This window comes from Emys orbicularis, chromosome 2 (assembly GCF_028017835.1).
Source record: "Emys orbicularis isolate rEmyOrb1 chromosome 2, rEmyOrb1.hap1, whole genome shotgun sequence".
Lineage (NCBI taxonomy): Eukaryota > Metazoa > Chordata > Testudines > Emydidae > Emys > Emys orbicularis.
In genome coordinates this window covers 61,705,478-61,731,468 of record NC_088684.1, presented here as the reverse complement: position 1 = coordinate 61,731,468, position 25,991 = coordinate 61,705,478, and the positions used below count along the sequence as shown (strand labels likewise).

The window sequence follows — 25,991 nt, the reverse complement described above, 5'->3', positions numbered from 1 at the left end:
TTTGAAAAGGGTCAGAAAACTAATTACTTGCCTTACCCCTGTTGACACCCTTGCTAGCTCCAGGGCTGGCTCCAGGCACCAGCTTAACAAGCAGGGAGAGGGGGCGGCACCTGCGGCAATTTGGGGGCGGCAGGTCCCTCACTCCCTCTAGGAGCGAAGGACCTGCCGCTGAACTGCCGCCGCCGATCGCGGCTTTTTTTTTTTTTCCCCTCCAATTGCCGCCGCCGATCGCGATCGCGGCTTTTTTTTTTTTTTTTTTGCTTGGGGTGGCAGAAATGCTGGAGCCGGCCCTGGCTAGCTCTGTAGTTGTGCATTGGTGCTTATTATGTGATTGGATACTGGGGCTACATGTGGGAGAAGGTTCTCTTTAAAAACTTGGGCTGGCATATCCCTTGCCCTGTTTGAGTGCTGGACACCTAATTCTAAAGCTATAAAGATTTGATAATCTTGCAGATCACCTTAATTTGCTCAGTAATGGGAGTACTTACATGGAGAAAGTTTTATGCCTTCCTATGATTTCTATGACTCTGCCCTAGCTATCCTGAATCATGCCCTTGATGAAGAGAAGGTTTTGGTTAGTCAGCATTGTATGTCTGCACCTGTTGGTTCTGACCTATAAAGCCCTAACTGGCTTGGGGACTTGCTTACCTCCTTCGGTATGTAAGAGAAGGAGTTGCTAGTAAGTCTTTCTTTGAGTCAGGTTGAGACTTTGGAATTTGCCATCCTACCTAGTCTGCATATTGACATCTAGGGCACACTGCAAAACATATCTGGTCAGATGTTTGGGGTGGGTTGTGGTTTGGGTATGTTCGCAGATTGTTTTATTCACAAATAAACATTCCATTATGGATGTTGCCAACCCAAGTATTGCAGTATTGCAATGCTGAAATTTTAAATAAAATTTCAAAACGTTTGTAAGCACTTTTATTGTCCAAAATGACGTGTGATCAGAGAGAGTCTTCCATTTGTTAACTAGTAGTATTTAATTACAAATTCACAGGTTACAGCTACTGTCTGCAGAAAACTCAGAAATAATCCACACATCAGCATGATAAATTTCAATACTAATTGACTGCAGTCTTGAACCAATATGCTTGGCTATAGATGCCTCAAATCATGTTCTGAGACAATGATTTAATTTAATCTTTGTTGGAGGGGTTTGTCTCTCACTTCCCTCGAGCAGTATTTCAAATGAAGGGAATTCACTGCTTTTCACTTTTGAAGGGGGATGCAAAAATTAGTTTGGGGTGGGGGTGTTGACTGTCTTTCAGTTACCAAGTCTAATAATTTTTGGTACTTATTGAATTGGTAGCCAATGACCCTCAAACGCAAGCCCTACTTTAAAGTTAAATAGTTTACTTCTAATTAAACTTTCCTTTCCATCTCATGCTTCCCATTATCCTGCCTGCAGTTGATTTTAGGTTCCTGTTCGCCTATCCTGGGACTCTTTTCTGGGATGGTGGGGGAAGGTTAGTCAGAGTTCCTGCTTCTAGAATACGTTTTTTTGCGGTTCACCAATCCTGTATTTATTCTTTCCCTTCCTCTGCCTGCCCTCCTCTGTTTGTCTCTTTGCTGTGTTTACTATTTCTTATTGCACCCATTATAATCTTCCCCCCCCTTCCTGGTGTCTCTTGCATGGTCCTCATGTTTTCTTGCGTGATTATGTACCCATGATTCTCTATAATAGCTTAATGTTCAGGGTGGTGAGAGGAGACAGGCTTTCATCTTTGCCTCCCCTAAAGTTGCTGCCTAACCGCTGTTCAGAGCAGCTCCAAGGAGTGGGGTGAGATGAACGCGTCATCCCTGTTGAACTGTTTGGGTGGGTATGGGCGCACAGTGGAGACACTGGTCTGAACTTGACCCACCATGCCTAGATATTCATTTAGCACAGTAGTTTTCAACCTGTGGTCCGTGGACCTCTGGGGGTCCACAGACTAAGATTTCCAAAGGGGTCCACACCTCCATTTGCATTTTTTTTAGGGGTCCACAAAGGAAAAACCAGTTGAAAATCACTGATTTAGCAGATGACTAGTCATGGTGCCAAGTAAGGTGGATCAGATCTCTTGGGAAAAATACTGAGCATGGATAGGCTATGAAATCCCTGTGAGTACATAATCAATTTGAAGTGGTGTTGGGGATCAAATGTAGCAGAGTAATTATTGCATTAATACAGGAGCTACTTTTTAATATTCGTGAAATATACTGTCTATTACATGTATTAAATAAATAACCAAAACCCTCTGTTTTCCAGTCAAAAGTTAAATCATGTTTCAGGTATGTTATGGCTATTTCCCTTATCTATTCTTGCAAAGACCTACATTTTTTTCTTTTCAGAGCAAAGGTGCAGAGAAGCTTTCTGAGACCAGCAAAGCATTAATCTCTATGGCTAAAGAAAATATACCACCAAACAGTCAACAGAACTATCTTCTAGGTATGATATGTTTTTAATATATAGCATTTTTTAGGTGTAGATAGTGAAGTGCTATCTTAGAGATCTTTGCACAGCTAAGAAAAAATGAATCCTTTGGATTCTTAATTATAGGAGTGTCACAACAATTCAGGCACTTAGTGTTTATATCCTTTTAAACATCTTGAGTTTTTTGAGGTTGCATTTGTCCTCTGAAAGTTAAAGTTAACTCAGTTTTTTTTTTTTTTTTTTTTTTTTTTTAATAGAAACAAGGTGGCTGAGGTAATATCTTTTATTGGGCCAACTTCTTTCGAGTGTACACAGAGCTCTTTTTGTGTCTTGTGCTAATGTCCATTTGCCAGTCTTTTAGAGAGGGTTTGTCTGTTTTTATTGTGTTCAGGGTTGCTGGAAGAAAACTGTATATTGGGATAGCATTTCAGGTGGATCGCCCCTTCAGCTTCCTGCCAGAAGTTCTGCATCTGTGCTTGGAGCTAGAGAAGCAAGATGCTTTTTCTGTCAGCCTCTTAGGATAAGGTCCTGTCCTGTCACCATGGCATGGCTGATAGGAACTCAAACAAATAGGCTTCTCAGGAGATTTAGTCTAACAAGGCAAAGGTCATCTAGATGGATGTCAGACTTAGAACTACAGTGTCTTTCTTTGGGTTGGCAAGGGCTGCTAACAAAGGAAACATTGAATCTCTGGGAGCAAGCAATGCCTCATGTTATTTAAATAACTGCCCCCCAGCCTACTATGATCAATTACGCCCTTTTCACATTACAATTTTAGCTAACTTTGTAACCAGTTAGTAACATGGTTGACTTTAAACATGGGTTCAAGACTTTCAAATTTGGGGGCATAACTGCTCTTAAGTCAATATGTAAGCTCTTAAATAAATGGCTTGATTCTCAAAGGTGTCAAGTGCCTACAACTTCAATTGAAGATGACAGCTGAGGATGCTCATCATCTCTGAAAATCAGGCTATTTGTGTAAAAGCTTACATTTGGGCAGTTGAGTGTGAAAATTTTGGCTATGGTTTGTGTGTGCACACCATCTGGTTAACACTAAGTTACTAAACATTGCAGCTAACAGTTTCACCCTTGCCAGATGCCTTATTTTGCATGTGATTGTGTTTGAGACTGGTTAAGAACACTTTCTTTTTGCATTGTGTATGGACCCTCTAACCTTGCCTGTGGTAAGACATGTGCTGCTGATGTTGCTCTTTGTGTTTTTCTTTTGGACAGTCATATCGCTTGCTGAGGTGCGGCAGGGCAGCTGCTCTGATTTCCCCAGAATGTAACAAACAAACAAGATTAGGCAGTATGTTGGGTACTACATTATAATTACAATTGTTCACCCACTGCTTTGAAAGAGAGAAGCTGAAGAATGGCCAAAACTCAAACCATGTTTGTTGTAAATTGTGGTCAAGAAAGTGTCACAAATTGGTTACAAAAACATGGTTGTAACTGAACTGTGAACTGGGCCTTAGAGTGGCACTGATGGTTTGTGCTGTGCACTCTCCTGTAAATACGACATCAGATGGGCTGAGAGATTTAGACTGTGAATAAGCATGGAAAGTTGGAGGACACCCTCAAGCCCCTGTCAAGAATGTGGAGATGTCCTTTCTTCACCTCCTTTCAGGGAAACAATAATGCTGCCATTAGCATTTTCTAATTTTTGTGTCTGAGTAAAATCAGATGTAAAATTGCTTCTTTAAAATAGAGAGCGTAAACTGCAAAAGTTCTTATTCAGTGATGAATGTTAATAACGTCAGCTATGACAGCAGATGGCACTGCTGTCAGTGGAAATTATGTGTGTGTGTGTGTGTGTGTGTGTGTGTGTGTGTTATTTTTTAAAGAATGTGAGGACTTGATAAGACCAAAAAGCCACAAGGATATTTTTAGTTTCAAAATGAAATATTTCTAAAGTGCCCCATTTCATGGTGTTGCAGAAATAATTAATAGCAGCAATGATAAATGGATAAACAATTAAAACTTTATGGACTATAGTACCAAAACCACCTGAATAAAGGGATTTTTAAAAGTGGGGGGTTATGAACTTGGGAGCAGATCCATGTGGAATGAGTTCTACCCCTTAGGGCCACCACAGTCTAACATGCAGTGGTGGCATCAGTGCGTAGGTATCTGTCAAGCTGATGCTAAAGGAGGTGGTGCCAGATGTAGCCAGGTAAACTGGTCTTGTTAATTTCTAAAGGTAAATTAAGTTCCCTAAATTAAACCAATATTTAGTATTGAAAAGTAATGGTGTATATTTCAAATACACATTCATATAATACATGGGATTTCTAATCTTGGCTGTAGCACCAACTCTATTTTGTGGCTTTGGAAATCACTTAACCTCTCTCTCTTAGTTTTCCAATCCATAAAATGAGGCTAGTGATACTTACCTTCATCTCAAAGGTGTTGTGAGGATTGATGTTTAAGTGCTTTGTAGATGCAAGAGCATTACTCTCCTTTCACTCCTATGTTCAGAAGATAAGTGCTTTTGTAATGTCCACAGGTGTACTAGAAGCTTAACAGAAAACACTTAAGACAGGCCCTTGCTCTGAGGAATTTATAATCTAAATAATAGACATGACAGACAAGTGAGATATAACACATACAGAAAAAGTAGAGATGAGGAAGGACTGTGTTCGATGTACAAGTCTCTCCCCAGCTCTTGATTGTAACGTTAACTAGTGAATAAACTATTTACATTTAATTTCTTATAGGTACTGTGTCAATTTCAGCACTGAAAAAAATAACCATCAAGCAAATTTTGATGACTCCAGATGTGTGCTTGATTGAATGATAATTTTGAAAAATAAAATGTGAAATCCTGGCCCCATTGAAGTCAATGGCAAAACTCCCTTTGATTTCAGTAGGGCCAGAATTTCACGCAGGAGTGATTGTACATAAAAGTATGGTCTGTTTAATCATGTGTTGACTTTACATTAATTATAATGTTAAAAGAGAGGTTAAAAAACAAAAATATAATATCTTGCCTACATTTTAAAATATGCCTACATTTAAAAACAGAGGACTACGTATTATTGTCATTAATGTTACCCTGTATGAAATGACATCACTAGGAATGACCTAAAATGACAATTAAGTGTTGCTTGTCACCAGAGGTCAAGGGTAAACTTGTGTAGAAGACAACAGATGAATAAGTATGTGCCTCAGATTTTTTGCCACTTTCATTGTTGATCAGTAAGTTAGTTTACTATAGTCATTAGTGTTTTATTGATTTAACTGTAGAAACATAAAATATAGAGAAATAGTACTGGTGGACTAATTATTTTACTCTTTCTCTCCCCACCCATGTCTGTGATGAGGCCCCTTCAGTTTCACTAGATATATCAGTAGTATCAGTTGATAATGTGCAGTAATGAACTGAATAATACATGTGTCCACTGGATAGATTAAGAACTGTTCAACTGTCACAGGGCATTGTACTGATAAGAGCTAGTAAAGATTTTATTTCGTTTAAGTATTAGGGTCTTGAGTGTTCGGTAAAGGTGCATCTGAAGTATATTTTCTTTGTTGCCACGAAGCTGCTAATGACGATGATGTACAGTATAGTGATAACAGTGGAATTCCTAAATGTCTATAGATTTGTTACAGTAACAACATGAAAATAATGCCAGTGACACAATAGCTATTTCTTGTGTGAGAAAAAGAATGCAGCCCAAGTAGTGGGGTAAAAAGGTACAACTCAGTAATTTATTTAATAATTACATGTTTCAGCATGATCAGAAGTTATATTTATGCATGATATGTTAGAGAAAAATGCCCACGAAGACAGTGGACTAAAAACAAACTCTGCCTATGATATTATTGTCACCTCTCAATGTGGCATAACAGATTGTTTGGGCCAGATTCTGATCTCTCTTATACCCAAGTAAATTTGGAATAACTCCACTGAGGATCATGCCAACACTTCTGGTTTAAAAAATGGAGAACAATGAAGTTGATCTGGACTTGCGTGTAGATCAAAATCTTATCTTTTTATGTTCAACAGCTGGGCCATACACTGTGATATTGGGAACTCATTTTTGTGGCTTGGTGATGTTTTGTCCCATCCTAACCCCCTCCTACCAATAGATAATTAAAAATTAACTAAATTTTAATAAAATATTACTCCCATTCCAGATACTGTAATGATAGTATAATCATACTCTTGTTAAAGTGGACAGTTACATACATTAATTCAATTAAAAGGAAACTCAGCCTCCTGATTCATTGTTGAGGCAAAGTCCATCCTTTAGCAGAAGTAATCCAAAGAGATGATGAGAATCTTCTCTGCCATGACAGGGACTCTGGGTCCCTGTATGTGGTCTGTGATGGAATAGAGGGAAGACCTAGCGTGAGGACACTTTCTGTGGAGGTTATAATTCCAGGGGTGATCATAAAAGGAAAGAGACTAAAAAGAAGTGGAGAGTCTTTGTAGGGGACCAGAAATGCTTCCGGTCCAGAGAATGAAAGTGAAATAATTCCAGAGCTTAGTGGAATCGGCCACCTCACATGTAACTTCTTATCTTTTTTATCAGAAATATTTCCATGATGTCATAAAGGAATAAGTTATAACATAGTGTATGTCATTGCTATTGTCATTGTCATTGTTATGCTTCATGCAGATTATGAGGCACAGAAGTAGTGAACTCTGTAACACCACATGACCTGAAGTGCCTTATTACTGTAAATAGTCCCTCAGATTGGTAACAAAATGTACTCACTTTGTTTAAACAAAATTAAATAATATAGATTAGTGGCCTGAAAGCTGCTTTAAACGCCAGCTAGAATACAGCTGACCTCTTCAGCTCTATGCTATACATCCCCATCCTGTGAGGGTGATACATGGCCTGTGGGGCCATTATAAGTTGATGTGATTTAGAACAGCTCTGAGGCTGCTTTAAATTGCAATAGAGGCCAGATGTAGGGGTTTTCCTCTGCTTTTTTGAGCATTTAGCAGTGTGTTTTCAGTCACTTGGAAAGTGAAGTTATTCAGTACAGTCATGCTTTAATAACTTATAACTTATAAAGTAGTAAAATATATTTGTAAAAGTTTATTTAAATACACTTGAAGATGTGACTTTTTTTTAAATTATTGCCTTTATTAGTCAAAGGTTGTCCACTGCATACAGAGAAGACCTTTAACAATATATTGAGTAACCATATGCATAAAACAAACAGAAGTGAAAGAGCAAGCCCCTCTCATAGTCCAAGCCTCTGTAAAAAGAAAGAGTTCTAAACGTATCCAAAACCATTCTTTTCAGAATATCTGTCCAACCTGCCCCTGCATAGGCCCTCACTACAACTATTAATAACTGTAGTAAACTCCTAGGTCACTATCCAGGTGTGATTGTTATCTTCAGAGTCTTTCTGGATGGATAATCAAAAAGATCATTTAACAAATAAAATGAAACTTTAAATACCCTCCCGCCCATTACCTTAGACTTTGTGACAAAAGACCAGATTATGATTTCTCACTGGTTTTACACTAATGACATTTCATTGGCTTCAGAGGATTTACTGCTGTAAGTGAGAACAGAATTAGGCCCAGATTCCATAGATTTTATTTTTAAATTTGGCATTTCCAGGTCTCAGTTTTTTACTCTAAGCTGCTAGTTACTCTTGGCATTTTTTTTTTTTAGGCTGATCCAACCTTAAATTCCCTAGGAATCTAAATCAACAGCAGGCAGCTGAAATTCCTTGCTGGTTGGCTGCTGTTTCTATGGAAACTATGGTTAGAATAGCTTTTAAAAGAGTGTAGCTTAAAAAAAAAAAAGTGGAGGTAAAATTTTTTAAATAAAAATCACTTACTCTTACCTTATTCTTGCCAATCTGTCCCACCTTTTTATAAAAACTGAACCAGATTGGCTAATAATAGCCAGCAACTATGGATGGAAGCTCACCTGTGCAGCTCTCCTCTGTCAACCAGCAACTGAAATCTGTAAATGCCAGTTTGAAAATAACAAACACAAAAATGTGTTCTGATATTCTTCTCTTTCTGAGTCCATACTTAACAGATGGCGGATTGGCTCACAAATTCTGACTGGATTGGTTATGCCCTAACCTGGCTCAGCTGGAACTGCCATAAGCCAATCATGTGCATCCTTTCATTATGCCATTTTTTCTTGTCCTTTCTTTTATAAAGAAAGAACGACAAAATGAGTTTTAGCTATCTAAAGTACAAACAGGAGAATGTGAGTCCAGGATTAGTGATTCTTAACATTTACATAGTGCTTCATGTATCAACACACTATACAGACGTTAACTAATCCTCACTATGAGTAACTGAAGTGATGGAAATAAGGCAAACAGATTTGCCTAAAGCCACACAGTAAATCAGGAACAGACCTGGGAATAAAATTTTAAAATTCCTTGCTTCTAGTCCGCTGGCTCACTCCAGTTAGACCATGCTGAACTCGAAATACTTTCAAGGTTATCACAGGCAACAATACTTTAGTTACAATGGGGAGGGGATGGAAGATTGTTGTAAAGGATGATAAATGATATAGTGCTGGGGAAGAAAATAAAAAGCTTTGTTTACAGGAAAATGATTATATTCAGCCCAGTACATAAATATATGGACTGAGAAGATAGATAAAAAAATGTTAAGCCTTCAAAATTTGGCTCTAGGTCTTGGTCTGTTACTTGTCCTGTTAGTTTAACTTTGTGACATTCTCTCCGTTTTCTTCAGATGCCAAGTGAAATAATTATTAGTCTTTTGAGGCAAAAAGATATTTCTTTCTAATTTCTCAGAATCAGTTTTGATTTCAGAGGACACTAAAATATATTTGCTACACAGATTAGTGTGTAACAATTTCAAAATCCTAAAACGGTCTTGAAGCAGGGCTAAATATGAATCTGTGTCACAGCATATTTGATAGTCTAAGAGAGAGAATTCAGAACTTTAGAGTAGAAAGGTTGAATGAAGAAACAGCATTGCTTCTTGTGGCCGTGAGTCTCTTCAAAATTGTATTGGTGCCAGTATATATGAGTTTCATACTAAACAAGTAGAATGTTATAAAATACATTCTCTGAAGCATTTGATATTGCATAGCAAACAGTGTGAAATATCGGGTAATAAATTCTTCGTTTCTACACTAACATTTGTCCTAAAGAGAAGTGATTTGCTTGCTTCAAGATTAAATATCGAGTATAGAGATTGCATGGAGTAATGTAAAATATTGCTGTTTAGAAATGTTTGCAAACTTATCCTTATGAGTTCAGATTGTGGTAAATTTGCTTTTAAGGCAATGAAATATAAGTACCAAAGGGGGAAAACTCTTTATAATTAGAAAAAAAACAGGCACTACATTTTCATAATGCTTTCTGCATGATTGGTTGCAGTTGATCTTTCATAATTTAACACACGATTACTATTTGAATAATTTAGTTTTTTTCCCTTTGTGTTACCTGGTAAAAAGCCAAAAATATCTTTTCCAGCAAGTAACAAAACTCTTATTTGTACTGTTTTGTATTAATAGAAGGTGAATAAGAATTGTATTAAACTTTACAGATGAATATGGCTTGAGTTTGCCTCTTGGAGATGAATATGAAAGAAAGAAACATAAGCTAAAGGAGGAACTTCGACAAGATTATAGACGATATCTTTCTCAGGTAAAACCTCTTTGAAATTAGTCTCTGATTTTAACAAAAAACAAAACCACCATGAAAAAGCCTTTTGAGAAGACAGAATTCATTCTGAGCCGTGACAATTTCAAAGACCTGCTTCCAGAATCAAAGTGGTTTAAAATGCTAACACCATGACGGGCTATATGTTCTAGACTTTCACAGATCTTGCTGTCTTGAGATTTCAAATTACTATAATACAACTTGATTAAAAAAAATATGTGTTTTTTAATTTTGTTTGCTCTCATCTTTTTTACTCTTCTTGGGTGTTTAACATGCCAAACAGGTATTTGCTTAATACATGATTACCCTATTATGATCTTATAACTCAGGTAAGAATATTCATTTAGCCAATATGGTGCTTCAGTTCTTCAGCACCTTTTTACAATTTTACCTATTTGATTGTAAAGAAGGCTGTTGCTGTTCTGCTTAGTACAGTGTATGAGATGCCACTGTGATGATTTAAAACTTAAACTTGTATGGAAGAAGCTTGGCACAATTTTCATTTTTTTTTTTTTTTATTTTATTTTGAGTGTGTGGGGAATATTCTAAATCCGGTTTTAATTTATCAGATTTTAAATGTTAAATGAAAAAAATTAAGTTTAATGTAATTTTTGCTGTGTGCTTAGTGTCATTGCTTGCCAGTTTGTTTAAAATAGATGAATAAATAGGTTTCTTTAAAAATTGTTTTTTTAATTGGTAAAATCAAATGTTTTTAATGGAAGACACTTTATGAATAGTCTGTTTTCCCTGACTTTTAGGGTATTTCACAGGCAAAAAGAAAGGTAGGGTGCTGGCAATATGTTTTTTCCGCCCTGCCCAAATTAGCTTTTTGCTTTGTTATAATCAGGTTTGTGCAAATGAAATGGATTAAAAAATCATGATTTTTGTTTGTGTTTGTGTGCTACTGTTGTGATTAACAGTACTTGTATGCTTGCTTATTGCAAGATATACTATGCTTATTATTTCCCATTAATATAATATAATACCACATTTATTGATTTCTTCTTTGCATTTGCTATCATTGCTATATCATGCTGACTCCTCAACCGTTTGTTTCTTATGGTAGACAGACTTGCTACAAAGCATGCTCCCCAGTCTTCATCAATTACATTAGACAGGCACCGTACATAAAGAATTTTTTAATGGAACTTTCTGAGATTAGTCAAGTTTTTGAAAGAGCCCCCAACTACAGTATGTGAAGAAAAAATAAAAGTTAATTTTCAGGGGCTTTCTGCTCCTTTGCTACTATAGATGTCTCTTCAGTGAGGTTAAACTGACAGACTACATAGGGGAACAGTGGAACTGACTATGCATCAAACATTGGTGCCAATGCGCAAATTAAACAAACTGGAAAAAAAAAATCTTTTAGTTACATGTTATCTTAGGCATTAATTATAACTATAGTATGTGTGGACAGAATTGTGACCTTTTTTTTTTTTTTAAATTTTTTTAATTTAGTGGTGTCCCTTTTAAGTAATTTAAATTAAAGCTTCTTAAATAAAGGAGTGATGAGTGACATGGTAGAAAGAGCAGCATTAAAAGACTAAATGCAATATGTGCTGTGTTCAAATTATTCAAATTACAGAATGTTTTTATGTGAAATACTAACTTACTGTTTAATATATTCAGTGTTAATAACCGCACTGGCACGCAACAGAATTATCATAGCAGTAGCAACTGTAACGACTGGCCTTTTAATCTCTAATTTAAGTGAGCTTTTGTAAAACAATTAGTTTTTTTTTTTCTTGGTTTAATTTGAAATTAATATACAATTTTAATTTAACATTCTAATAATGAAAATAATCTTGATTTATAGTGAATTGCTTTATTTTTGTTCAAAACATCAATAAACATAACATTTTATTTTACTTTTATATTTAGTATTTTGATTGCAAGAATTACTGCTTGTTAATTCCATTCCTAATTGAGATTCATTTAGATATTAAGATTTTCTTTTGTCATACATATGTTAGCCATATTAAACTTTTCAAAGTTGCGGGAGGAGATTAGACCTTGGTCTCTAATTTCAGTCTCCAAAGTAAGGTGATACTGTGATTCTGAGCAGCTCTTGGAGTATTTTAGTTGGTAACGTCTAAACTGTATGCTTATCTAGAAAACAAAATTTTCATATCAATTCTGACTTTCTGTAAGCATCTTTTTAAAAATGAGAAGTTTATCATGAGAGCTGTTTAAAATTTGGCAGTAATCAAATATTGGTAAGGATTACAATGAATTCATTAATATTTTCCAGACAAAAATATCATTCATCATTCTTTCTGTTAATCTAGCCCAATTTCAGTATCTGGGTTTTTGCATATAGTAGAACCTCAGAGTCACAAACACCAGTTATGAACTGACCAGTCAATTGCATACCTCATTTGGAATTGGAAGTACGCAATCAAGCAGCAGCAGACTCACAACTCCCAAAACCCACAAATACAGTTTAGTGTTGTGTTAAATGCAAACTACTAAAAAAAAAAAGGAAAGTTTAAAATTTTTTTTTGACAAGGTAAGGAAACAGTCTCTGTGCTTGTTTAATTTAAATTAAGGTGGTTAAAAGCAGCATTTTTCTTCTGCATAGTAAAGTTTCAAAGCTGTATTAAGTCAATGTTTAGTTGTAAACTTTTGAAAGAACAAACATAATGTTTTGTTCAGAGTTATGAACAACCTCCATTCTCAAGGTGTTTGTAACTTTGAGGTTCTACTGTAGTTAACACCGCTAAATCTATTCATTTGTAATTGTGAGGTATGATTCATAATGATATAGATTTAGACTGGAACAGATGGAAATTGTCTCATCTGTTTGTGCCTCTAGGGTTGCACAAAACGTATATACATTATAACAGAAGAAAATTATGCTAGTGAAATAGGACAGCAGACATGGAAACACAAGCGGACAATATTTTATTAAAAATGTTGTGTTTTATAAAATAAATAGAGGATACATTGGAGATGATTTTAGGGCAATCCGTAATAACTGTGCTAAAGGAGGCCAGACAAGGTAGGTGAGATAATATCTTTTATTGGACCAACTTCTGAAGAGCTTTGTGTTGCTCGAAAGCTTGTCTCTCTCACCAGCAGAAGTTGGTCCACTTACAGATATTACCTCATCCACCATGTCTTTCTAATCTCCTGGGACTGACACGACTACAACTATTTTGCATACAATTTAGGGAGGTCACTCACTTTTGAAGTTGTCTGTTTGCTATAGAGTTGTAAGATTGGAAGGGCTGACATAGACATTTTGGTATGCTGTAGAGTATCAATATTAGTAATATTGATATACAAATTAGTAACTATACAGAGATATTAGTAATAAAGCAGATTCCCGTTGCTGGAATAGGAAGCATGGGCATATGTTCTTTAGTTGTTGATAGTGAAATTCCTTTCACCTTTTCACTCATCAACAAGGTAACTTCTTGGAGGATTCTTTCATTCGCTTCTATTTTAATAGAAGGTAATAATGGCTATATGTAAACTATCTATTTTTAAATGAGAGGCAAATTCATATAACAACTCTAAATAACTATAAAACAAAAGAATACTGAAAAGCTATAGCAAACATTCAAACTGGGATAATTCAAATTAAGGCTAACAGCCCATCATTAATACATAATATAGAGATAAAACCTTTTACCTGCGGTTTTTTTAGCTTTTGTTGGTTTGTATTCCAAAAATATCCTACATTTCCAAAAAGTGAAGATTGCCTTTCATTTCTCTTTTATTAAAGTGGAGCAAATTGCCCTGTCATATTCCAGAAGGTGTAATTCTTAGATCCTGTGCTGTATTTTCCAAGTAAAATTAGATACACCTCTACCCCAATATAACGCTGTCCTCGGGAGCCCAAAAATCTTACCGCGTTATAGGTGAAACTGCCTTATATCGAACTTGCTTTGATCTGCCAGAGTGCGCAGCCCCCCCCCCCCCCCCCCGGAGCATTGCTTTACGGCGTTCTATCCGAATTCGTGTTATATCGGGGTAGAGGTGTAGTTCAAAACTTATTGAATAATTCATTTTTGTTTTATACAGAAAAATTATCTGACAACGAATGAAGTAGATCCATATACTCAGGGACTATCTCTTCCTATTGGCGAGAGGAGGTCAGCCAAGGTACGTGTGCAGGTGTAAATTCAGTAAATATTTTATATAACTAATGAATTAAAAAAACTGAAGTTTTCAGTGTTGTGCAAAAATAGACTTTCCAGTTGACAATAAAAAAACCTGCCAAACTTTTTATCCACTTCATATATGAACATATTCCTTTATCGTTAGGTCAATTTTAAATAAGGTGAAGCCTTCTAATTCTATAATAGACATTTTCTGATTGATTGATTTTAATTACCAAGATTCTTTTTCCTTGGGTAATCCAGTACACTGATTTGTAGGTAATGAAATGGTCAAATTTTACTTTTAAGAAGAGCTGTCAATTAATCGCAGTTAACTCGTGATTTAACTAAAAAAAATGAATCTCAATTTAAAAAAAACTAATTGCGATTAATCGCACTGCTAAATAATAGAACACCAATTGAAAGTTATTAAATTTTTTTGGATGGTTTTTCTACATTTTCAAATATATTGATTTCTATTATAAACAGAATACAAAGTGTACAGAGCTCACTTTATATTATTTTTTATTACAAATATTTGCGCTGTAAAATGATAAACAAGAGAAATCATATTTTTCAATTCACCTAATACAAGTACTGTAGTGCGATCTCTTTATCGTGAAAGTGTAACTTACAAATATAGATTTTTTGTTTTGTTATATAACTGTACTCAAAAACAAAACAATGTAAAACTTTAGCGCCTACAAGTTCACTCAGTCCTACTTCTTATTCGGCCAGTTGCTAAGACAAACAAGTTGGTTTACATTTATGGGAGCTACTGCTGCTTGCTTCTTATTTACAATGTCAGCTGAAAGTGAGAACAGGCGTTTGCATGGCACTTTTGTAGCCGGTGTTGCACGGTATTTACGTGCCAGATATGCTAAACGTTTGTATGTCCCTTCATGCTTCGGCCACCATTCCAGAGGACATGCTTCCACGCTGATGATGCTTGTTAAAAAAAGTAATGCGTTAATTAAATTTGTGACTTAACTCCTTGGGGGAGAATTGTAGGTCTCCTGTTCTGTTTTACCCGCATTCTGCCATATATTTCATGTTATAGCAGTCTCGGATGATGACCCAGCACATGTTCATTTTAAGAAAACTTTCACAGCAGATTTGACAAAACGCAAAGAAGGTACCAGTGTGAGTTTCTAAAACTAGCTACAGCACTTGACCCTAGGTTTAAGAATCTGAAGTGCTGTCCAAAATCTGAGAGGTGTGGAGCACGCTTTCAGAAGTCTTAAAAGAGCAACACTCAGATGTGAAAACTACAGAACCTGAACCACCAAAAAGGAAAATCAACCTTCTGCTGGTGGCATCTGACGCAGATGAGGAAAATGAACATGTGTTGGTCCGCTCTGCTTTGAGTCGTTATTGAGCAAAACCCATTATCAGCATGGACGCATGTCCTCTGGAACGGTGTTTGAAGCATGAAGGGACATATGAATCTTTAGCACATCTGGCACGGAAATATCTTGCAATGCCGGCTACAAGAGTGCCATGCGAATGCCTGTTCTCACTTACAGGTGACATTTTAAACAAGAAGTGGGCAGCATTATCTCCTGCAAATTGTAACCAAACTTGTTTGTCTGAGCAATTGGCTGAAGTAGGACTGAGTGGACTTGTAGGCTCTAAAGTTTTACATTGTTTTATTTTTGAATACAGTTTTTTTTTGGACATAATTCTACATTTGTAAGTTCAACTTTCATGGTAGAGATTGCACTACAGTACTTATTAGGTGAATTGAAAAATACTATTTCTTTTGTTTTTTACAGTGAAAATGTTTTTGTAATAAAAATAAATGTAAAGTGAGCACTGTACACTTTATATTCTCTGTTGTAATTGAAATAAATATATTTGAAGATGTAGAATATATTGATATCATTTATTATTTCTATTATCATAGCGCCTAAGAGCCTTAGTAATGGTACAGACCACATTGTGCTAGGCACTGTACAAAGAGAACAAAAAGAGAGCCCCTGTCCAAAAGAGCTTACAGTGTAGTCAGTTTTCAAGTACTCTGCCAGTTGCACACTTTTCCACATACGTGTTTATGTATGAAGAGCAAGACATACAGATGTAGCGGTTCAGTTACTATAAATATATGAGGACATAATACTTAAGGTTTTGTATATTAGCACATTATATATCCTTTTTTTAATGGTGAAGAATCTAAAGACTGCTAAAATATGGCAGGCTTTATAGCACTGAAGTATTATGAATATGCCATAGCTGCTAATTTTACATCAACACTTGAATTTCTGTAACCTCTGCCATGTGTAAAAACTGCTGGGTTTTAATATTCACTCAGTGTGTTGAGGTCCCTGTTGAGCAGTATTGCCAACTTTGTGTCCTCTTAAAGCTATCTCTACTTTATCTTTTATCCTTCGATAGCTGCTTGCTAGTTTTACATTGTCCTGCTAGAAACCACAAAGACCAAAAGATTAAAAATGTAGCTGTTGTGAACATCAGCTTCATTCAATAAACTATTATCAACATGTCAGACCCATGGTGATAACTCTACCAATAAGTGGAGTTGTGAATTCTGCTTGAAATTTTACCATGGAGTGCAACTGAATGTATATGTAGTGTTTGTATATTATTATCCATTTTGACTGTGGGAGTGAGGGAGTAAAAAATACTGCCAAAGGTGGGGAAAATCATGTTCATATGACTAGTATATTTCTTATTTTTATTTGTATTACAGTAATGAAAATTAGGATTGGGCCCCATTATGCTAGGTGCTACAAAAGACAAGCCTTGTTCTGAAAACTGAGTGCAATAATCTCAGGAAAAATGTTTATCTGATCACTGTTTATTTTCCTGCTGTTGCCTCTGGAGACTCAGTATTTTATTAGTTGACATATTTCCATTTATTTTAAGGTGTGAGGGGGGCTGGCCCTGACTCTCGTCACTCTCAGGAGGGTAAATCCATTTTTATCTGGGGGGGGGGGGAGGAGGGAATCGTGGTGTTTTTTTTTTCTTTTTGTTTTTTTTTTTTTCTTGTTCTTCATCCATCATACTTATATGGCTCCTGTTACCACAGTATGTAAATAGCCTCATAACACCCCTGAGAGATGTAGGTACTCTTAGCCTCTGTCAGTTGCCCATCTGTAAAATGGGGGTTAAGTGACTTGCCCAAGGTGTGATTGGGGTCCTGGGGGGGGGCCACCCTCAGATTGCTCTATCTGGGCAAACTGCAAATAATGGGGCAGACAATCCCTCAAAATGGTGGTTTTCTAATAAATTCACCAAACCAACAACAAAACAGCTTCTACAATGCCTTACTGGTTACCCAGAAGCCAAAAAATACAGTTCCCTTAAGCAATCCAGCCTTGGGCTCCCATCCAGACAGCCAAATCAAATATGATAAGGTTTACTGAAAATCTTGTTCATCATATATAAAGTTGTACCAATCCCAAAGGATCGGACACATTATTCACCAGGTCAATGAATATTTCCGATCTTACATGCTTACAGCCAATTCTTATTAACTAAACTAAAATTTATTAAAAAAGAAAAGAGGGAGCGAGTACTGGTTAAAAGTTCATTACACGTACAGATATGAATAAAGTTCTTATGTCAGTTTCATAGTAGAGATGGTGAGCTTCAGCGTTGCAAAAAGTTCTTTAAGAATTCATTCCTTAGGTTATAGTCCAATGTCCAATATCAGGGTGATCCAGACAAGCTGGAGACCTCAGCCTTGCGACTTAAAATTCCCTTGACGAAGCTTAAGGAGATCTGAGATACAGGATCAGAGTTCTTTTATAGAACTCTGGCAGGTTATTGATAGCCTATTGACAGCAGGTATTACTTGGGTGAAGTATTGTGGCTTTGAAGTAAAACCACCTATTTCCTATGCATACACAGGTAACTAGTTACATTCATCAGCACAAGGTAATTATCCAGTAAGAAGTTCATAGACCGTTTACTACAAACGTCAAAAAGAAATATAGACAATGATATTGTTACACCCAAGTTCCATCTAAATGTTACAATTCCCTTTTGAGCTCTGAATCAATAGAATATAGTAACAGATAGGAACCATCTACATGGTTAACATCTAACAAGATATAAGTAAACAAATCCAATTAGTATTTACCTCTAATTCTCTGCCAATACAGGTTTGCATTTCAAAGCTCTAGTCTATCTAACATGGTTTTGTTAGCTATTTGTAAGAAATAGCCTTAATTACCATTTACATACAGTACTTCTCTAATATGTCTCTAAAGGTTGAATTTGGGTCATGTAGCCTGTTAGTTGCTTAACCCTTTCCGGTTCAGTGTCACACAAGGTCACAGAGGAAGTCTGTCGAACAGCAGGTACTTGAATCCAGGTTTCCCACATCCTGTGCTTGCACCCTAACCACTGGACAATCCGTGTGTGTGTGTGGGGGGGGGGGGGGGGGGTGTACAGCCTATTTCTCCTGTGCTCTCATTGACTCCCTTGATGGGCCCAGGCAGCATGGAGGAGGAAGCTGTCTAATTTGAATGTAGAGGGGACAAAAACTGGACTTGCTGGAGAGTGGGGGAAGAGTAGAGTGGCGCAAGGAGCCTAAGGGGGTGGGAGCTGGAAACTGGGATTGGAGGCTGGCAGGTGGAAGAGAGGGAAACTGGGAATGAGAGTTAGTTTAGGGAGGACTGCAGCTGGCTGGGCAAGGAGATTGGGAGCTGTGGGGTGCATGTCTGGGAGCCAGTAGATCAGTAAGGAGTCTGAGTTTGGATGAGGAGCCAATGGGGAGGCAGGGATAACTGTGCAAGGAGGTGAGGGAAGAGGAGAGACATCTGAGGAGGAACTGGGTGGCAGGGTGAAAAGTGGGACTGGCTGCATAAAAAGACTTGGATAATGAACCTGTGGGGCCGGGGGAGATACAGAGAGTGGGCAGGAGCCAAAGGAAGGAGATAAGAATGGGGGAATGTGGGTGGGGAAGCAACTGGAGGTTAGGATGGGGGTGAGAGAGAGATTAGATGAGGAGCTGGGACAGGGGAACTGGGACTAGCTGGGCAAGGAGACTGGGGACAAAGAATTCAGGGGTGGGGGGACTTGAAATGGTTGGACAGCAAGACTGGGATGGGGAGCCTGGAGTGGTGAGACAAGGACTAGCTAAGCAAGGAAACTGGGATTGGAATGAGAAGTCTGAGGAGTGGAAAATGTGACTGGCTAGGTGAAGAGAATGGGATAGAGCGTGACGGCTTACTACTGCCATCAGTTACTCCGTTAGCTCAAGTGGCAGAGGTCTTCGTAGTCAATCTAAAGATTCCAAGCCTGCTGATGTCCCATGTAGATGTCAGTATAACGCTACATGATGGAATATCTGATTTTTTTCAATTTGCTTCCTTAAAAACATAGGAAATTACACACAAGCTGCTTTAAAAGAAAATTATTAAGGTTACAAAGTCAAGCACTGAAAAGTTAGGAAATACCAGAATCAGGGTTGCCTGTGCAAGGCCTTGTTCATCCACCAATACCTCTGTGTCAGCACTTAAAAGCAGAAAGTAGTACTGTTCCAAAGATGAACTCAAATGCAGGCCACCTTACCTAGCACCTAGCAAGAGACTAAAAGACTCACCATAACTTGCCCTGGGCTCTTTCCTTGAAAGGTCATAAGGTTGTAAAGACTTAGTTTTCTTCGAGTGTTTGTCTATATGTATCCTATTGTTTATGTTCATGATCCAGTGTATTTGAGTTCAATTTGTTTTGGCCAGCGCTGTCTTCTGGGGACTATGCCTACGTCCCAAATGTCCTTGTGTCTCTGACTGAAAGCATAAAGGATAAGGTGACCCCAGTCACTTCTGAGTTCCTTCTTACCATGCATGACTACGAGCTGGAACTTGGAGTGTCCAAACTTGTTTGCTCTCTGTGTGGCTCTTTTTATGTAAGTAGTTGCATATACTTAGGTAGTTTTTAGTGTTAAAGAATCTCTCCATCCAATCTCCAGTACAACTGCCTCTCCAGCAATACGTAATATCTCAGAGTCAGTCATATCCTCCATCTGCATCCACACTCTCTGCGCCTCATGGCATGGACACTGGCTGGGTAACATCAGTGGAGAGTATCTTAACTGAAGTGCAAAACATTCTTATCCACAGTAGAAAGGACTCTCAAGGGCATGTTTAATCTGTCAAGTGGAAGAGATTCATTGTCTGGGCACAACAACACCAGTTATCTCCATTTTTCACTTAGATACCAGACATACGGTGTTACCTTCTGTTATTAAAGAACTCTGGATTTTCAGTGAGCAATATGAGGATTCACCTGGCAGCCATCTCAGCCTCCCACCCTCCAATTTAGGGGTATTCCACATTTTCACACCCTACAGTGGTTTGGTTCCTAAAAGGCCTTCTGAGGGTGTATCCCCCAGTCAGAGAACCTCCCTCTCCTTGGGATCTAAATATTGCACTGATGTGTATTTATGTGCCCACCCTTTGATCTACTATCGACATGTTCCCTGTTTCATCTTTCCATCAAACCAGCCTTTTTGGTAGCAATAACATTGACCAGAAGGGTAAGTGAGACCCAAGCATTAATGCAGGGCATCCAGGTACAGCTTTTCATAAAGACGGGGTGTCATTGAGACCTCACCCAAAATTTATACAGAAGATACTCTGACTTCCATTAGGGATGTAAAAGTTTAACCGATTAACCAATAAGCTTGATGCTTATCTGTTTCAGCTAACGATTAAACTCCACTGCCGCCGCTGGGCATCCCAGCTGCCACTGCCTGCACTCAGGGACTCCCACTGCTGCCTGGGCCTGGCATCCTCGGGTCCTGGCTGCCGGGTGCGGTAGCGATGGCAGCAGCAGGGAACCCTGGGCATGGCGGTGGCAGCAGTGGAGCCCTGTGCAAAATGTGGGGGTGCTGCAGCAACCCCCCACATCTAGTCCCCCTGGGGGTACTAAGAGGTTTTCCAGGGGGCAGTACTCTAAATCAGTGTTTCTTGACATGGGGCTTGCAGCTGCGAGGGTGGTCATGGAATGGGTTTAGGGGGGTCACAAATGCAGGGCTGGCATTAGGAGGTGGCAAGCAGGGCAATTGCCTGGTGCCTGACGCCATAGGGGCCCCCCGGGAAGCTAAGTTACGTGCTTGAGCCCCGGGTGGCAGGGCTTGGGCTTCAGACAAGGCTCACAAGTGTAAAACAGGCTCAGTATCACACTGAAATGTAAGTACAGTACTTATATTCCAATGGATTTATTTTATAATTATGTGGTAAACATGAGAAAGCAAGCAATTTTTCAGTAATAGTGTGCTGTGACACTTTTGTATTTTTATGTCTGATTTTGTAAGCAAGTAATTTTGAAGTGAGGTGAAACTGGGGGTACTCAAGACAAATCAGACTCCTGAAAGGGGTACAATCATCTGGAAAGGTTCAGAACCACTGCTCCAGACTGTTAATAGCTTATGGAGACTGGATGAGAGGTCACACCATTTCAACATAAAGACTTTTTAACTGGATTTTTACTTGTATGGGTCTGTGCTATGAATTAGCTAACATAGATCCACCAATGGGAGTGAGAATGCACTCTGTGAGAGTGCAAGCAGCTTCTGTTACTTCTTTGAGAAATGTTCTGATACTAAAAATATGTAGGGCACCTACCTGTGTTCAGTGCACATGTTCATCCAGCATTACACCATAGTGGTAATGTCAAGGCCTGATGTTCATTTTGGTGGGGCTGTCCTAAAATAATTGTTTAGGTAGAATTCCAGTACCCACCTCCTGTAATCTAGGTCACTGCTTGTGAGTCACCATTAGTAGAGTATATATATTGACAAGTACTCGAAGAAGAAACTATTAGTTCTCTTACAGTAATTGGTTCTTCAGAATGTGTGTTCTCTATATATTTGATGACCCATCCTCCTTCCCTGTTACTGTGGAGTCTGATAACACCCGGATTCTGGTGAAGGATACTGGAGAAGGAATTGTGGGGTGGTTGGGATGTCCCACCTTTAATGCCCTCATTTGGAGGCATAAGCACACTGAGGGTGCAGACACGACTTCCAATGGATCCTGTTGGCCGAAATAATCTGAACTCCAGCTGTTGGGCGTATGTGCACCAGTAAAGGAGTATATATGGATGACACATCTCCAAGAACCTACAATTATTGTAAATTGAGTAATCTTTCCTTCTAGTATCCTGATACCAACATCTAAGGTGGCACTGGTGATACCATCTAAACCTAAGAACCATGCTGCCCTTGGTACCAACCCTAACACAGAGTGCTACTCTGCACTCAGTGCTCCTCCCATACTGACTACATGTGTGGAGGGTACCCTCCACCTCCGTACAGACTACCTCTATGATACTTGTTGTGTTAGTACTGGCTATCTCTGCACCAAAACAGTATATTGTACCGAGCAACTTGTCAAAGGGTCTGGAACCGAAGTAATTGGTGCTGGAAAGGCTCAGAGAGGTTGTTGCAATGCTCCCAGCCATAGAGTCACCGAGCTTGCCAGGAAAGGTGTCTCCTATACCAACCTCCCCTTTTCACAGGCAAGGTACTCTGGACAGGATTGCCCTTCCATTAGAAGAAGTATACTCTTTTTCCTCTTCTGCTGAGTGCGTCAGAGAATTATTCCCTGTACATTCTCAATCTACCCCCGTGGGCAGCTCAGTGGGAGCCAAGGAGTGATTCCAGGGAAGATTGAGAGTTGGTAGAAAGAAGTTAGAGCCTTATAGGGACCCCACCATTTTTTGTATCCCCTGAGCTGTGCTCCAGCACACTATTCTTACCAGTAATAGCTGTGGCCATGCTGGACCCCCTGGGGTGTTCAGCCCTACTCCTGGAAGCCACCTTCATCCATTGTGTATAGGTCTAGGTCTCCCTCACCTAAGAGGCAGATTAAGCCTCCTCAGTCACCTCAGCTGCTTGAACCTTCAGCTACTTGAGAGGCGAGAGGAATAACAATTTCTAGGGAAAGAGTGTCTAGTTCTGGCTGCAGTATCCTCATCTTCTCCTCACAAGCCAGAGAGCTCACATACATTGGCATCTGTGGGCATATTTAAGGTTTTCCAGCACTTAATAAAGTGGATTGTATGAATCTTAAACATTCTCCTGAAAGCTGTTCATGAGGAAAACCACAATCTCTTGTACATACTGCACTTGTCAACTCCAGAGAGGTTAGCCATGCCAATACATGATAGTCTGCTGGAACCTGCTAAATCCATCTGGCGTACTCTGGCTTCTGTTTCTGTCACATGCAAAAGAGCAGATAGGAGATATTGAGTGTGCAAGAAGGGATCTGAATATTTTACACTCATCCTGTAGCCATCTTTCTTGTGCAAGCAGTACAAGAGAGAACAAAATAGCAGGGACCACTAAAATGGATCCAATTTAGTGGTCCCTGTGGGGGAAAAAAATTCCCTCCAAACTGGTTCTTTTTGGCCCGATGGTATACTAGTCTGCAAGCCTTCAGATGACAGTAACAAATTATCAAGTGCTGCTCTCTACATATGACTTTTTAGATGGGGGCGCAAACTGTCTAATTGCACTGATAAATTGCCCAAGAAGCACCAGGCATTCTCTAATGTCTAAAGTCCCTAATGGCTGAAGGTCAGCCAAGTACACACACAACTTTGCAGCCTTTGCTGGATGCCTCAGCAGCATGTACAATGACTACAGCAATAGAGTCGTCATGGCTTCAATCATCCCCTAGAGAGGTCCAGGCAACAATTGAGGACCTCCCAGTTGAAGGTAATGAACTCTTCAGCAGTGGCACTGACAAAGCCCTCTGTACTTCAAGAGATTCCTGGGCAGCTCTGGTCTTTTTAGTGCTTGAGGTTTCTGAGTCTTAAGAGGAAACAGTTGAGACAATTCTACGATTAGCCACTGAGATCTTCGGAGCTACCGAGGAAGAAGCAGAGATTCTACAGGAGGTGACCTTTTGCTGCCTCCTTAGCTGCCCTGCTGTCTGGGACTTCAGATAGGTTCCTGACAAAGGTAGTAAGCCTGCCTATTTGAAGTCTCCATGTTGGACACAGAGGGTATGAAGATCACGGTTGCCAAAGGAGGGAGAATGGTTTAAAATAAAAAGGGTCCTCTGGTTCAAGGGCAGGGCTTTTATTTCCACTACTTTTTAATCTTTAAAAAAAAAAAAGGGTGGGGAAGGGGGTTGAAAGCCAATCCTCGACCTTTGTCTCAAAATCTTCATCCACTTCTCCAGATTCTGAATGATGATCCTAACTTCTGTAATCCCTTCATTTGATCCTCAGGACTGATTTGCAGTTCTTGACCTGCAAGATGCCTCCTGTCATGTTTCATATCTTCACAGTCAAGCTGAAAGGGCATATCAAGTGGGGTCCTGCAAGGATCAGTTCTGGGTCTGGTTCTGTTCAGTATCTTCATCAGTGATTTAGATAATGGCATAGAGAGTACACTTATAAAGTTTGCAGACGATACCAAGCTGGGAGGGGTTGCAAGTGCTTTGGAGGATAGGATTAAAATTCAAAATGATCTGGACAAACTGGAGAAATGGTCTGAAGTAAATAGGATGAAATTCAATAAGGAAAAATGCAAAGTGATCCACTTAGAAAGGAACAATCAGTTGCACACCTACAAAATGGCAAATGGCTGACTAGGAAGGAGTACTGCAGAAAGGGAGCTGGGGGTCACAGTGAATCACAAGCTAAATATGAGTCACTAGTGTAACACTGTTCCAAAAAAAGCAAACATCATTCTGGGATGTATTTTGCAGGTGTGTTTTAAGCCAGACATGAGAAGTAATTATTTCACTCTACTGTACACTGACTAGGCCTCAACTGAAGTATTGTGTCCAGTTCTGGGTGCCACATTTCAGGAAAGATGTGGCCAAATTGGAGAAAGTCCAGAGAAGAACAACAAAAATGATTAAAGGTCTAGAAAACATGACCTATGAGGGAAGATTGGAAAAAAAATCGGTTTGTTTAGTCTGGAGAAGAGAAGACTGAGGGAGGACATAATAACAGTTTTTAAGTACATAAAAGATGGTTACAAGGAGGGAGGAGAAAAATTGTTCTCTTTAACCTCTGAGGACAGAACAAGAAGCAATGAGCTTAAATTGCAGCAAGGGCAGTTTAGGTTGGATGTTAGGAAAAACTTGCCTAGGGAGTTTGTAGAATCTCTGTCATTGCTCTTAAAAATCTCCAGGTTAGACAAACACCTGTCAGGGATGGTAGATAATACTTAGTCCTGTCTTGAGTGCAGGGGACTGGACTAGAAGATTTCTCAAGGCCCCTTCCAGTCCTGTGATTCTATGAAAACAACTGGCTCACAGTAGATACCTCAGGTTCCTACTAGGAACATCTCACTACCAATGCAAAGTCCTGGCCACCAGCCTCTCTTCCATACTCAAGTGTTGTCACCAAATGTCTGAGGATAGTTGCAGCTCATCTAAGATGACAAGGAAGCCAGGAGTATTCTTACCTAACCAACTGGCTAATCATAACTGGTGGTCAGCTCCTTTCAAGCAATCCTGAAGTTTTCTGCCCCACCAAGTTTCAAAGGCAATAAAGAGAAATCCATACTCACTCAAACTCAGAGTTCATAGGAGCAGTGTTACTCTAGATCAGCGTTGGCTTACCTTCCAGAGGAGAGATTTTAAACAGTAACAAACCTCATTAATCAACTTCAACCCCACCCAAGAACACAAGTGAGGCTGCGTTTCAGACTTCTAGGATAAGGTTATCAGAGGGTTATTTACTGTACAGTAGCTGTGGTTCTTTGAGAGATGTTGTCCATGCAGATTCCATGATCCACCCTATTTCCCTGAAACTACTTATATGGTGTTCTGTATTAGAAAAAGAAATGAGGGGCAGTTGTACACACTCTGCCCTTTATGTCTTTGCATGGTGGGGTGGCACAA

The 25,991-nt window shown here is 38.9% G+C and overlaps 1 protein-coding gene across 1 annotated transcript in view; it reads left to right on the top strand.

The window, feature by feature from the left end:
- The window catches only part of CSPP1 (centrosome and spindle pole associated protein 1), a 153,052-nt gene that overhangs the window by 8,049 nt on the left and 119,012 nt on the right, over positions 1-25,991 (top strand). The window contains exons 4-7 of the mRNA XM_065398133.1: positions 2,335-2,431; positions 9,933-10,033; positions 10,807-10,830; positions 14,078-14,158. Coding sequence (XP_065254205.1) covers positions 2,335-2,431; positions 9,933-10,033; positions 10,807-10,830; positions 14,078-14,158 — 303 coding nt within the window. The remainder of the gene's footprint in view (positions 1-2,334; positions 2,432-9,932; positions 10,034-10,806; positions 10,831-14,077; positions 14,159-25,991) is intronic.